The following is a 14,620-nucleotide window of genomic DNA, read 5'->3' as shown; positions in this document are numbered from 1 at the left end:
CCTGCTCTTATGATCTCATCCATTGCTACCAACAACTCCAGTTCTCACTGAGGACCCCAGATCTTTATTTTGCCTTCCCTCCTTAGATAGCGACCGTCCACTCGACACCCCCTCCAGATGTCCCACCAGCATCTAAACTCCACAGATCCGCTGCTTGGCTGTATTTCCCCCCAAATTCACTTCTCCTCCACACTGCCTAATTGTGCTGCCTGAATCCCTTTGGGCTTGCAGTTGTGTTTGGAAGGGGACAGAGAAGGGTAGAGGCTGGCCACCTGAAGAAGAAATAGGTTTCCTCCAACCTTCAACTTAGAGCAAGAGGTTGAGGAGAGAAGGAGAAGACCGTTGTCTGGGAAGACGCTGTTTGGTGACTCAGTTTCCCTGCTTGCCTATATGCTAGGACTGGTTGCAGGTCTAGATGCTTGAAAATTGAAAAGTGGGTGGCCTCCCTCCTAGAGCCAATTAACACTTCACGTGGCCCTCACCTGCCACTCCTCCGTTTCTGGAGCCTCTTCCCTAGCAAGGAGCTAGAAGGACTGAAGAAGCAGCTCGGCTAGGGGCCAGCTAGACCTGGGCTGTTCACTACAGGGGCTGCTCGCCCTGGAAATGTGGCCGGCCAGGACTGCGGTGTGTGGCAAGGGGAGACCTCACACCGCTTTTGCAAGACTTAGTCTGAGAAATGGTTGTAAAACATCACCTTAACAATATCTCTGTTTCAGTTACATGCTGAAACGATACTGTTTTACATACATTAGGTTCAATAGGCTGTTAAAATTCATTTCATCTATTTACTTTTACTTTGTTGGTGGGATGGTGGAAAATTTAAAATTACACATGTGGCTCACCTTCGGTTTCTACTGGATGATGCTGGTCTAGACTTTTCCAGCAGGCAAAACATGGGGCTCAGGTCGAGAGGCAGTGATGGGTCGTTGACAGATATCGCCACAGACCTCAGTGGAGATGTGGGCCAGCCAAAGCTCTGAACGGATGTTATCAACCAGTCAGACACCGAAGGACAGAGTCTCAGTGGCCAGTCTCTCTCAGGCAAAGCAAAGCAACATTTCTGGGAAGATTTCTTTAATCCTGGACTTCATGAAGCCCTCTGGCCTAAGGCTTGGCTATCCAGAGTGTCTCTGTGGATGCCCTGTTACTCCAGGAGAACAGTCACCCAGAGCTGCCGGCCCCCTACCCCAGAGCTTTGGATCTTTCAACCCAATGGTTCGCAGGGAAGTTCATCATTCCACTGGGGCCAGGCCTGGGGCCTCTCCAGCAGCCCAGAGGCCTCCTTTCTCCTGTCTCAAGACCTCTTTCCCACCCGCCTGGGCTTAGGCTCAGCCCACCTGTGGTCTGGGAAGAGACGAGAGAGGAAGGTGGGTTAGACATAACACCCGGCTCTAGATACACCGCCTGCCTAGTATACATATTTTGAGCTCCATTTCTAATGCCCGTCCTTCCTGTCGTCCCACTGATAGGGGAACAGAAAGGGAACAGGAGAGGGCCGGGGTGGCAGCACCAGCCCACTGGACTTCCCTTGTCTGTTTGTCTCCCTCGCCTGTGCCCCAGCTGAGCCATAAGAGGGCCCTGGGTTCTGGGGCCACAGCCCGCGTGGGTCTGCCCTTCCCTCCCCCTCCCAGATGGCTCCACCTCTCCCAGGTCCTGGCTGGGATCCGAAGGCCCCAGGCAAGTGGGGGAAGGGGAGCCACTCCTACTTTCCCAGCAGCTGCTGCTGCCTCTTCCTGTTTTGCTAAAACGCTGGCTCTGGACCCAAAGGGGTGGGGGAAGTCGTCGCCAGCCGCTCCCGCCCCCCAAAGGTCAACCTCATCCCCCTGGTCTTCTTAGCTAGTTATTTATAGCCCCCTAGGCCCTGGCTGAAGAGCTGGATCTCTCCTCCCTCAAATGTCAGCAGCTGTGAACATTGCCCCAGGGATGCAGCCAGATGTGCAGATCACTCCAGATGCTTGGTGCCAGGATTGGAGAGATGCAGCAGGGCCCTCTCTGCTGTCTGGTTGGCCGTTCCCAGCAGCCAGTCCATCCAAACTTCCCTCAACTGAGTCAACTCGGAACCCACCTCTGTACCTCCGAAGGGTCGGGAAAGCTTGCACATAGTTCCCCATGGCCGCAGCCCTGCCAGGCTTCACTGTGTGCCCCAGAAGGGTTAGCTGGTGTGAGACTCTGCAGAGTTCTTTGCATAAATTAGGACAGTATTTATTTTGAGACTGAGTTTGTAAGGGGAAACTCTACAAACTTAGAGTTTGTAGCTTAGAGGGTGGCTTAGAGGGTCAGAGGGGACAGGACACTCAGGACACTGTCTTCTATAACTAACATCCACATTGGGCTCTGCCCCGAACACAGCCTAGTGAGGCCAAGCACTGCACAAAGCTTGACTCCCCATCCAGAGGGTCATCACAGCAACCCTAAGGAGGCACACACGACGCACCCATTTGGGGATGAGGAAATGAGCTTCCCAGAGGTCAAATAGCATGCTGAAGGTCACGCAGTGGGTAAGCAACAAACTCCAGCCCAAGCAGACTGACTCTAAACTCTTGCCTTGAACCACGATACAACATACCCTCTCTTCAGCAATACCTTTATAGATTTTTTTTTAAGATTTTATTTATTTTGACAGAAAGAGAGAGACAGTGAGAGAGGGAACACAAGCAGGGGGAGTGGGAGAGGGAGAAGCAAGCTTCTTGTCAAGCAGGGAGCCTAACTCGGGGCTTGATCCCAGGACTCTGGGATCATGACCTGAGCCAAAGACAGAGGCTTAACGACTGGGTCATGCAGGATCCCCTCCTTTACAGGTTTTTAAATATTTCCTTGAAAGCTCAGTGTAGAGAAGCGTGGAGCCCAGCCTCAGGCTCTGTCCAAGGAGGAGAGCAGGCGGCGTCTTCTCTGCCTCCTGTGCCCTCCTACCCCTAACCGCTCTGGGAGAGCTGGAGTGAGGGATGTAAAGGGGGCAGAGACTTCTAGAATTACGGCTTCAGGCACAGAGGGCAGCAGGTCATTGCAAGACAACTGCCCTGGCCCATCGAGACCCCATTGTCCAGCAGGTCCCTTCAAACATGGAACTTCCATGACTCTGAACCCAGCGTATCCTTGAGGGCATGGGTGTGATTTCACTGGAAGCAAACGATTTCACTGGATGGTCATATGTAAGTGGGGCACTTCAAGGTCCTAGCAAGGAACCCCGTTCACATCCCGAGTAGCCAGCCTCACCCCATTCACCCTCCCCTCCGCTCCTTGCTCCTTTCTTGCCTCCACTCCCCTGACCTACAGAGACATCTTCTAAATCCACCCTGAAACACACATCTGGGGACGATGGGTACAAGCCTGGAGGCCAGGACCTCTTCAAGGTCTTTCTAGAGGTGCTGAGGCCAGAGAGAAGTGCTTCCAAAAAAGAATCACCAAGACCCATAACCAAGTCAGAAACTGCCCTCCAGCCAATTTGGTAGTTGGGGCTGCAGAGGGTCCTGCTGGGGCCAGGGAGCGAGGCTGAAGGCCCCAGCCCCCCAGTGGGTGGACCTCAGCATCCCTGCAGGGCCACCCCCACCCCACCTCCAGAGCCAGTAACAGTGGGCTGGTCACAGAAAGGCATTTTGCTGCTCAGACGGATTTCTTCTTGCTCACAATTAGAGTATGGCCCAGTGGCTGCTTCCCTGACCATAATCTCTGCTGGCACTGGCATCTCCAGGGCTGGGCGGTGTGGGCTGTTAGCAGGAGGGCTGATCTGGAAGCTGGGACACCTGAGTTCTCTGCCTGCTCCCCGCCACTGATTAACCATGTCCTCTCCTGCAAGTTATTCCCCCAGGGGCCCACAGTTTCCTTATCTGTAAAAGGAACCGTTTGGATCAGATCAGTGTCCTAAACCTGAGGTTACTGGGTACTCTGCACTCTAGAGAGCCTGATGGAGTCTTTGAGGGGGGCCCAGAGATCTGTTTTTCACAGATCCTTCTAAGTGATTTTGATAACAATGTCAGTTTTGGGGGGATCCTACAGATGAGATAATCTTATAAATCTACTCACAGCTCTTAAAGAGCCAAGATGCTAGTAAACAGAACAATTGTCTCAAGAAGTTCCAGAGCTGTGGTTTTGGCAGCGGTGGGGGAGGGGAGCACTTTACCTCCTTGTCCTGTCGTCTTCGTCATCATGACTATTATGATGATTTTGCCCCTGGTGTTCTTGTGGTGGAAGGATGTGGCGGGTCCCCATCTGTTTGTTTCCATCACTAATGGAGGCTCTGGCTCCAGGGGGCCCTGGCTTACCTCAAGGCTGGGAGTGGGGCTGGGAGAGAAGGGAAGGGTGGATGGGGCCTCTTGGCAAGAGAAGCTTTCTTTCCTTCTCTCCTGGGTGGAGTTTGGCTGGATGGGCCCTGGCACCGACCTCTGGGGCCAGGAGAGTGTCTTCCCACCCATATCCCTCCCCCACTTTCTATCTCAGCAGCCTCAGTGGTGACTGCCTTCTCCCCTCCTCCTGTCCTGACTTCCTCTCCAGATTCCCTGAGTCCTTACCAACCTCATTCCTGAGCCTCCCTAATCTGTTTGCCACCCCTCTGCTTCCTTGCCTCGCCTAGCACATGCCATTCTCCCCACCTGGAATGTCACCCCCCTCACCTCACACTGATTCACATTTCTGGGCTCCTCCAAAACCCAGCTCAAAACTTCCTACTTCATTCGGGTCCCAATCCGCTCAGGTCATCCCTCTTTGCCTGTGCACTCACGGACGCTTGGAATAACAGGATCAGAAAAACAGCTTCGACTCAGCAAGATAAGCCGACATGACCTAAACTGGCTCCCTCACTTGACGGATGAGAAAACCGAAGGCCAGAGAGGCTGTGACTTGGCCAAGGTCACACAGTAGTGAGATGTTAAAAAGAGTTGTTTTCTTCCAAGAGGCTTTCAAGTATTTTATATTTTTGTTTCCTCAACACACTGTGATCAATAGGAGGGCAGAGATTGTGTTTTGTTTTTGCCTTTAATGTCCTTTATCTTCACTGTGGTATGTGCATGCACATGTGTGTGCTGTATCCAGGGGCTATCAGGACAATGATTCTAAAGCTCACAGTGTTTGGACATGTCCTTCCTGTGACCTCAGATCAGCCCTGTGAAGAAGGAGCCAAGATATTGCTATTTTACAGAGCAGAAGACTGAGACTGAGGCTCAGGAAGGTGTGGCTTGGGAATTTAATGGCAGAACTAGGTCCAGAACTCTAGTCAGCTGCCTCCCAACCCAGAGCCCTGAACCCCATAATGCCTTCCCTCCAGTTCTCTCCTGATAGTCCCGGCTGGGGCCCTGGAGTAGTCAAAGGGGTGACCTCTGCCATCTTTTGCATTCATTTTGTTTTCTTCATCTTGGGGTTAAGGAGACCCTGTCTTTGACTTCCTGCCCCTCCCCATCCTGTCCCACCGCTTTCCCTTGTGTCCCCTATATGTCATTGTTGGTACATAGACACATACACGTATACTAAGAACTGCAGGTGTCTAGGGCAACAGACCACAGGGGAAACCACATCACCTTTGTTGACACTGAAGGGGGGCAAAGTGACAGGGTAAGGGACTCACTTCATTCCTTCCACCTGCCTTAGTCTCCACAGTTATCTGGTCTACCAACCAACCTGAGCCATCTGGACTTGTAGCCTCTTCTGGACTTAGCCACCCAATTCTGGCCCGGAAGACTGTATCCCCCCTTCCCTCCCATCTTGAAATCCGGGGTGGGGGGCCTGGCTGGCTGCACTCCTAGTCCTAACTGGAATACTCACATAGCTCCTCTAATTCTGACTGTGTGATGCCGACAGAGAAAGGGGGGAGCCGGGGATGAGACACTATGGCTGGGGTCAGTTGGGAGGTATATTTGGCTTCAAGAATGTCACACATAGATCAGCTGAGACCTCAAGCAGCCAGGTTTACACGAGGCCATTGTTCCAACCTGCCGTGAGATACTGCACAGGCTCTGAATCAGACATTCAGGATTAAGTCATTTTACTGGCTGTGTGGACTTGGGCAAATCATCTTGTCTTTCTGAACTTACGTCTGCTCATTGAAACAATGGGGATGATGACAAGATATAAGTGAAAGAACTTTGAGCAGCAAATGATACAAAGGAGACGCTCAGTAAATCCAAATTATCTTCCCTCCTTCCTTCCTTCCTGCCTTCCACTTGCTATATCTGGTCCCATGAAACCCTTTATTTGGATCTGGAGACCTACCTCCCCTATCAGTCCGCAAATCCCAAACCCTGTGAATTGGCATTTGATTCCAGGTTCAGAAACGGCAATGCAAGGCCCACCCCAACCCAGTGAAAACTGTGAGGTCTCACGGAGGCTGTGGGGAATGAGCAGTTTCTGATTGGCTTTGTGGGGAGTGTGTGGGAAGTGTGGGTTAGGGAAGAATTGTGGCTTTGGCTACCGCATCTAGAAGGCAGGGATGAAAGTGGTCTCAGAGCCCTGAGTGTAGACTGGATGACTTTCTAGAGCTTTGAATCCCTGACCCAGGGTGGGCACCCAGTAATATTTGTTGAAGGAGCGAATGACTCCATCGCTTACTAGTTGAGTAACTTTGGTTCAGATTTTGTAACCCTGGTGGGCCATACTTTAAGTGTGAGCATAACAAGGATTATTAAGAATAAATGATCTAATGTCTGCCAAGAGGATGACATAGGCCTGCTACACAGCATATAGTTGTAAAGTACTCAAGTAAAGATAGGAGAGGAGAAGGAGAAGGTCAAGTAGGCCCAGAAGCCCAAAGAGAAGCAGAAGGGGTGTGCCCTGCAGCTTGGGACTGGCCAGAGACTCCAGGAAGACTCGAGGGAGCCAAGGCAGGTCGTATGGGGCTAAAGTCTTCTGCAAGGTGCTTGGCTGAGCCACCTGGGAGATAGGCCTGACTCCAGAGCTCTGCAGAGAAACTTCCCATGGTAACCAGGATAGAGGAGAGACAGGCAGCCTGCACTTTCCTGCCTCATGTCTCTCAGGGTTCCTGGGGCCTCTGTTACATCCAGCAAGGGGCATGGGACTTAGAACCTGGCTTAAGACCCTGCTTCCGGTGGGAGGGTGGTGGTGCTGGAGTGAAGAGTTCAGCTGTCCAGGGAGGGAGGGACACAGTCCAGCTTTCTGGGTGCTGGTCTTATATGTGGTCTTGCTGTCTACACTTTGGGGATGGTGAGTCCTGGTGTGTGTAGAAAGCACTGGATACTTGGGGGACAGACTGAGGCAGAGGGAGACAACCCTTTTTACTCCAATCTCTTAGAATTCAGTGATTAGGTCAAAAAGAAAAAGAAGGCTCAAAAGAAATACACGAATGATGCACATGGCAGAAATGAGGCAACAGGGGCCTGATTTCAGTCCAGAAACTACTCCAGGAAGCCTGGGGTGTATTGAGGTGGGGGGATGGCAGAGTTAAGGGAGAGAGATGATGTGGGGGAGGGGAGAGGCTAGGAGTCTGAAGTAGCCAAGCAATTTTTCTGGAAGCCACGGGCACGAAGGAGGGATCTGGAAGGACCCAGTCATCTGGTTTGGAGGTGAGAGCTGGGAAGAATGCACCTGAGGCAGAAAAACATGCATCTTGCAGTGTCAGGATGGGGGGGTCATGGGGAAAAGGGGTGTCAAGGAATGGTCCTTGACATCTGGGAACATCTGTCTCACTTCAGCAAAGAACTCAGAGAGAACTTGAGTTCTGTGCAAGCCATTTAGGAAGACACTGCAAGAAACTCACCCATGACTAAGGGATCAGGGGATGTCCACTCTTGAACATTCTTGGGAAGAAGGAGAGTTGAGACACGGAGACTAGGTGGATGAAAGTCAGTGCACAGAGCAAGACTGACTAAGTGCTGGTGGGGTCCTTTCACGGAGGGGGAGAATCCCTCTGGCTATGGAAATCCTGGAATGTCTCCAGGAGAAAGTGACTATAGACCCCTGAGAACTGGGAAGATTTCAACAGAAGCAGCAAGGGACAGGGAGGGCATCATTTGTGGAGGAAACACGATGAGCCAAAGTAAGGGAGTAGGAAAGCCTGAGGGCACGATGGGGTGCAGACAGTAGCCCAGTTTAGCTGAAATAATGCGAGAAATAACAGCAACTAATATTGTTGAGCACCAAGTACCAGGAGCCACTGGGCAGAAGAGCGAGAAAAAAATAGCGGGATATGGGTGGAGGGAGGGGTGTTTGCACAGTGTGCTGCCGTGCCATAGAAGGGCTTGGATGCCAGGCAAGGAGCTTGTGAGAGTAAGTTAACAAGAGCAGAGGGGTTGGATCTGCCTGCTGACTGAGCCCTGGGACAAGGAAAGGGACCGCTACAAGACCCAGGAAGAAACAAGTGAGGAGGCCCAAGCTGCGCTTGTGCGAATGAGAGTCTGTAGTCAGAAGCTGGACCTTGCCATGTCCAAGCCCTCCTAGGCCACCATGGACTCTTGCTTCCCATGTGGTATGGCTCTGCTTCTGGCTCTGCCTCAGTTTCTCCTTCGGTAGAATAGTGAGGCTCTTGGGGTTCCAAGGATAGAGGGAGGTAGGATGGGTAGGAAGTCAGAGGGAAGCCGCATCCTGCCTTCTGGAGGTGACGCCTCCCATCACAGGAGAGTCTAGTGTTTTGGGCTGTGGACCTCTCCCCTTCCCAAAGCCAGTCTCTGTCTCCCACCCAGCACATTGCCAGAGGCCACGGAGCTGATAGGCTAGGCCAGGGAGCACAATGGGGAGGTCCTCAGACCCTGACCCCTGAGTCTGACCTTCTGGTCCTGTTAAGAGGTGGGGGCGGGATGGGGGGCAGGGAGTGCAGGAAGGACTGCTGCGCAAATCTGGACCAGAGCTGAGTTTACTAGCTGAGGGAGGGCTGGAGGCGGCTGCATTCCGACTCACAGACTGGAACATTTCTGTGATCCGCTGTAATGCACTGGGAGACACTGGGCACATTGCTGAAGTTTGACTCATAGGGACCGGGAGGGGGAAAGAAGGGGGGAGAGTTATGGGGGGGAGAGGAATGGGAGGAAGAGAGGAAGAGGAGAGGAGGGAAGGAAATCCCTTGAGAAATTTCTTTAAAAAAAGAAAACTTTCAAAATCAGCACCGCCCCCACCCCCTTTTTCTTTTAATAGGAACAGGCTGGACCCTTCTGTTCCCCTCGGCAGGCGTGGGGGGGGGGGCAGAGGGGAGGGCTGGGCAGTGATTCAAATCAGATCCTGGAACTTTCCTCAGGCAAGTCGTGTTGATGAGGGGTATGGTGGAGGGGTGGACAGGGGTGTCCGTCTGGGATTCCTTGGCCGGGACTTGGGACTCCACGAGTGCCTCCCGTCCCTGTGTGCGGCTGTTTGCTGGTGGGGCCGTAGGTGCACGCACTTGGGAGCCCGGGGGTCCCTCCCAGAAGTGTGTCTGTGCGAACGATTGTGCCCCTGTGTAAACAGGGCTGTGCGCTCGTGTACGCTGTGTATGCAAGGCTGCGTGCGCTCAGGTATCTGGGTTTCCGGGAATTGTGCGCGGGTCGGCGCGCGGCGCCTGGGGCTGGGCTGCAGCGCGGCGGCCGCGCGCGGGTCGGGGCCGCGTCCCGCGTTCCGGGTTCTACGCTGCCTCCCCGGCCGCTCTGGGTGTCCGCCCGCCGCCCGAGCGCCGCGCCGGGCAGTGTCTGCCGCGGTGGTGTGTCCCCGGGCCGCGAGCGCCTGCCCCCTCCCTCCCCTCCCCCTTGGCCCGCTCTCAGACTCAGATAAAGCATTTCCTTCCATTGTCATCCTACCCGGCCGGCCGGGCTGCCAGGGCCCTCCCCCTCCCGGCCCCCTCCCTTCCTCTCGCCGTCTCTCAGTCGCTCTGCAGCCGCCGGCGACTGGGGGGATGTGAGGCCGGCGCCCCAGCCCCCCGCCCCGCCATGAGCCCCCCGATCTGAGGGCCCCGGCCCCTGGATGCACAGCCCCGGCGCTGGTGAGTACTGGGCTGCGCCCCCCGCCCCGCCCGCCCCGCCCTGCGCGCGGCACCCAGCGCCGCCCGCCCCGGCTCGGGCTCGGCTCCGGCTCCGGCTCGGGCTCCGCGCGGCCCGCGGGCCGGGCCTGGAGTGCGCCCCCCGGCCGCGCCCGCCCCTCCCGGCTCCGCGGGGGCTCTGGCAGGTCCCCCCCACCCCGCCTCGGCCGGGGCCGGTTCCGGGGCCGGAGGGCTCGGGCCTCCCGCGGGGCGCCCACATCCGCCCGCCCCGGGGCAGCGACAGGCCCGAGGGAGGGAGTTGGAGGCCCCGGAACGCCGGCGCGCAGGCCGGCCGTCCCATCACCCCCAAGCCCGGGGAGGACCGATCGGCTGACCGAGGGAGGGATAGAGGGCCGCCGCGGGGCCCGGGAGGGGGCGGTGCTCCGGGGCGGAAGGTTTGGAAGCGCGAGGGCAAAGGGCACGACCCACCGACTTGGGGCCGGGCTCTTGGCGCTGGACATCAGCGCCCCCATCCCGCGGGGCCTGGGAGGGCCGAATGCAGCCGACTCCACCGCAGGGGGTCCCGGACCGTGAGGTTTCTCTGAGCACCGCCCCCCACCCTTGCTCACCCATCAGGGCGAGGAGACACCTGTGCCCAAGTGAGCTGCTGAGGTGCCGGGAGCGGCGCGAGAGGGTGGGGACCACAAGACTGTGTACTGAGGGGTGGGGAACGGGATGTCCGCCCCCCAGGCCTGTGGTCTGTTGGTGCTGGGGAGCGTGAGCAGGGGGTAAATCTGGCAGCTCCGACGCCCTGAGTTCCATAGGCCCGTGACTAGGAGAGAGCCCGCTGGAGCTTGCAGGCCACTGAGTTCCCCCAGCCCCGTTTCCTTCTCTCTGCCTGCCCATTCGTATCTGACCTCCCAGCCACTGCTCCCCCCCCGCCCCCAGTCCTGGCCGTTCCCTTGTCTCTGCTGGCTGTCCTGCACACAGAGGCCTCCCGCCACATCTGGACACTGGCTGTCTTGCTGCTGCCCATCCCTCCCCACGCCCAGATTCAACATCTGCTTGAGGCCCAGCTCTGCCTGCCAGTTTTTAGGTTGAGAATGAGGCATTGGCCCTCAGTGACCCTGCTGGGGACTCAGTATCTGGACACATCTGCCTGTCCCCTGGACTTGCAGCGGGACCCATGGGAACCTTCCCCAAGACCACTGCCCAGCCACTGGGCTGAAAGAAAGTAGACTGTGACTCAGTTCCCTGTCTCCGAATGGGGTACTTTGGCAGCCCATATCTCCCCAACAAGGACCCCATAGTTCAGGTCCTTAAAGTGGCTTGGCTGCCACACACACTTCTTTCCTCACTCCTCACCCCAACCCTTTTATACTTCCCAGGCTCCTTCTCTGGCTTCTGCAAGCTACTCTTAGCTCATCGTTGCTTATCAGCTCATCCTCCTTACTCTCTGCTCTGTGTTCCCTCTACTTGCCTTACTTTGTAAGTAATTTTCTTCTCTGTAGTCACTTTAGAGGGAAACTAAGGCAAAGCAGTCACTGTGTTGTACCCAGTGAACCCAGACCAGAAGCAGGTCTCACCCGCTAGTACTCTTCCCTGCCTTTAGTCCCCTGATGTACCCCCACCCTGTAGGGACAGGCTCAGAGCTGCCCCTTGGTGTTACATCCAGAATGGCCCTGGGGCAGTGTCCTCTTGAGGCCTCTGTGTTCTTAGCTTTGGCCCCCGGGTGGGTGTCTCTCTGGTCACTTGGTGTTAAGCTGGGATCCTGAGGCTGGCAAGGTTGCATTCGGGTCTTGCACTGACCCCTCCCCACCCCCCACCCCGCGCCAAGAATCTAAATTGGTCCCTCTGCTTTGACACTGAAGCTCAGTTTCCCCATCAATAAAATGGTGACAGTATTTCAGGTCCAATTCCCAGAGCACAGAAGAAGAGAGGCTGACTCGAAAGAAATGGACTGGCGTCTAGTGTGGAGACTGTTATGCTGCCCCCAGTTTCCTTCAGGGATGACGGACAGACCCCAGCTTTCATCCTTGGTGGCTTCTGGGAAGGAGAGTTGGAACTCTTTCTTTCTCTATCAACTCCCCAGTCCTCAGTGAAAACCCCTGGGAGTGATGAACACATGTGTGATGGGGGTGGGGACCCCCCTTTAGTGTAGGCATGCTGGCTCAAGGACCTGGAAGGCAGAAGCTGGTGTAGCCCCGGCCTCCTGTTGTCCTCCTCCTGGCCTTTCATTAAGAGCTGGTAATTTTCAAGTGCGAAGGGGAGGCCCAAGAGAAGATGAGCTCAGGCAAGGCCCAGGGTCACCCAGCCAGGGAATGGTAGGCTGAGTGGGCCAGAACCAGACCCTCTAACTCTGCTCGTGCCCATTCTCCTGACCTTCTCCTCCTCTGGCCTGGCTGAGGGCCTGCCCAACCCCACCTTTGCACCTCGGCCTTGGCCTGTCCTAGGTCAGACTAAAGACTGGACAGGAGGTATTGCTAAAAGCAGGGCCGGAGGAAGGCCCGGGAGCTGGGGGGGAGGGCATCTGTCCAGGACTGTGCATTTGTGTGTGTTGGAATGGTTCACTAGATGGGGCACTTCCTCTGGGGCAGGAAGCTTTGATTTCCTGTGGTGGGGGCGTTGGTAGGATTAGGAGTGGGGGGCTCAGCTCTGGGCCATCCCTGATGTCCTTTAGAGCCACAGAGGAGCACTTTCTGTCTAAGGCTGCTTCCCCCAAGCCAGGGGAGGCAGGAAGGAGCGCGCTGGTGAGGAGGCCCAAGCTGAGGCCAGAGAAGGAGGCCATGAGGGCAAGGAGGTGGTGTGTGTGTGTGGGGGGGGAGGGTGGTTAGTGGTGGGCAACACAGCAGGAAGCCTGGTCAGCAGGTGACCCTGCCGGCTATTGTGTTTCCCTGTGATATTTCCCCCCTGTTTCTGTGGTAACCTTCCCAAGGGGACCCAGGCCTTTGGGCTGCAGGAAGGTGCCCCCAGACAGCCCTTTCCTTAGAAGCCTGAGTATTAGGAGGAGTCCCTCAATTGGGCCACCTCCCTAGGCCTTTTGGCTCTCAAGAACCAGGGTCTGGGAATCTGGGCGAGTAGTTAGAGCCAGCACTGATGGGGGTGGAACCTGGGTGTGGACCCCTTCGCATCTCCTGGTTAGCGGGTGGGGGGCAGCAGGGGAAGAGGAGGGTCTGCTGGACTTTGGAGAGGGCTCTGTACCTCCCCTCATTCTGTCTCTCCTCTCTTCTCCTCCAGTAGCCCTCCCTCTACAGGGGGACAGTGGACTGCACGCTGCCTGGGGCACAGGGTTGGGATGGGGGTGGCAGAGGCCGGAGGGACGTTTTCATCAGCAGAGCATAGCTCCTTTGGTCCTGGACCGGTTCCCAGAGCCAAAATAAATTCAGGAGAGCGTTTGTTTAGTGTGGGTCCCCATGTGATGGGTGTGTGTACACACGGGGTTTGTGGTGGGGGTCTGGTTGTGCACGCTCTGGGACTGGTGTATGTACTTGTGGTGTTTCCGTGGCAGTTTGTGACCCATGTGGTGGCTCTGGATGAGGTGTTTGGAGAGCACGCACACATGTAATTCAGAGGTTCGACATCCGTAGAGTTGTATACCTTTGCGATTTATTGCTCCGTGTAGGATGTATGGATGTGTTTTGGGGGAACGTATACCTATGGAAGAGCGGGTTTTTCATAGAAGTCTGGATGTTTGCTGAAAAGCACTGTCTCAGTCGTGGTCCTCCAGTGCCGGTTCCCGAACCATTTGCTTCCGGCACCGGGGAGGGGGTTAAAAATAAAGACCCTTGGGCCCCATTCCAGACCAACTCAGAATCTGCAGCGTTGGGGCCCAGGAATCTGGGTTATAAAATGTGCTTCAAGTGATTCTGGTGCAAAGCCATGTTTGAGGACCACTGATCGGGGCCAACATTTTCGTTTTTTCTTTTGAGAAGACCGAGATCCGTAAAGGTATGTGGTTTGTCCAAGGACACAGGGCTATGGAGAGGAAGATCTACGACAGAAGTCCACCCTTTCAAAGCTAGTACAGCACCTACCCAAGCGTCCTCTGTGTGTGTGTGTCTGTGCACGCGAACTGGGCCTTGATCTTTCCTCTGGGGTGCCAGCCTTCCCGACCTTGCTTTTCCTGTTACAGCCTGCTTTCTCTCCCTGAGGAAGTCCTGGAACTGTTGAGCATCTACCGTAAAGGGGATGACAGCCGCCGGGGGGACCCCATTACTGAGCTGGTTGTTCAGCTAGTCACACTTTCGTTGGAGTGTCAGGCACCGGGCGCAGATATGCAGTGAACACATAGGCAGAGCATCTGACCTCAGGGAACTTCCACTTTAGTGGAGGAGAGAGACAGTAACGAGGAGGCAAGTCAAGAAATGAGTGTATATATATCTCCTACGTTGTGATAAGCCCTAAGGAGGAAATGAACTGGGTGTAGCAACAGAGAAATAGCAAGGTGGGACTTCCTTGGAGAGGGTGGCCAGGTGGCTTGAGAAGGTGACATTGATGCCTTCTCTCACCTCCCCAGACCAGAAGTGAGTCCTCAGAGCTTCTGAGCATGCTTGGGAACCGCCTGGATCCCGGTGGGGCCCCTGGGCTGAGCACTGGCCTAGGACTGAAGCCTCTTTTGGGGCATGGCAGGCAGCAGGGGCTCTGCTCCCCGAAGCCCCCTGAGGTTGGCGGAGGGGAAGGGGAGGAAGGCGAGGAAGGGGAGCTGGGCAGTGCTGGAATTGAGGCTGCTCCAAGGAGCAGCAGCTTTTCCCTCTGCCAGGC

General features: G+C 55.6%; 1 protein-coding gene across 5 annotated transcripts in view; it reads left to right on the top strand.

Annotated features, from left to right (window-relative positions):
• The first annotated feature begins 9,097 nt into the window (after window positions 1–9,097).
• The window catches only part of HDAC7 (histone deacetylase 7), a 36,058-nt gene continuing 30,535 nt past the window's right edge, over window positions 9,098–14,620 (top strand). For 2 of the 5 annotated variants that reach the window (XM_082739037.1, XM_082739034.1), the window contains exon 1: window positions 9,429–9,883. In XM_082739037.1, coding sequence (XP_082595163.1) covers window positions 9,865–9,883 — 19 coding nt within the window. In that variant the 5' untranslated portion in view covers window positions 9,429–9,864. Of the gene's footprint in view, window positions 9,170–9,428; window positions 9,884–10,296; window positions 10,519–14,620 lie in introns of those variants that run through there. The other 3 variants (XM_082739038.1, XM_082739035.1, XM_082739032.1) reach the window with 3 other exon arrangements.

This window comes from Mustela nivalis (genome assembly GCF_964662115.1).
Source record: "Mustela nivalis genome assembly, chromosome: 7".
In the NCBI taxonomy this organism is placed as follows: domain Eukaryota; kingdom Metazoa; phylum Chordata; class Mammalia; order Carnivora; family Mustelidae; genus Mustela; species Mustela nivalis.
This window is presented reverse-complemented; position numbering and strand designations above follow the sequence as displayed.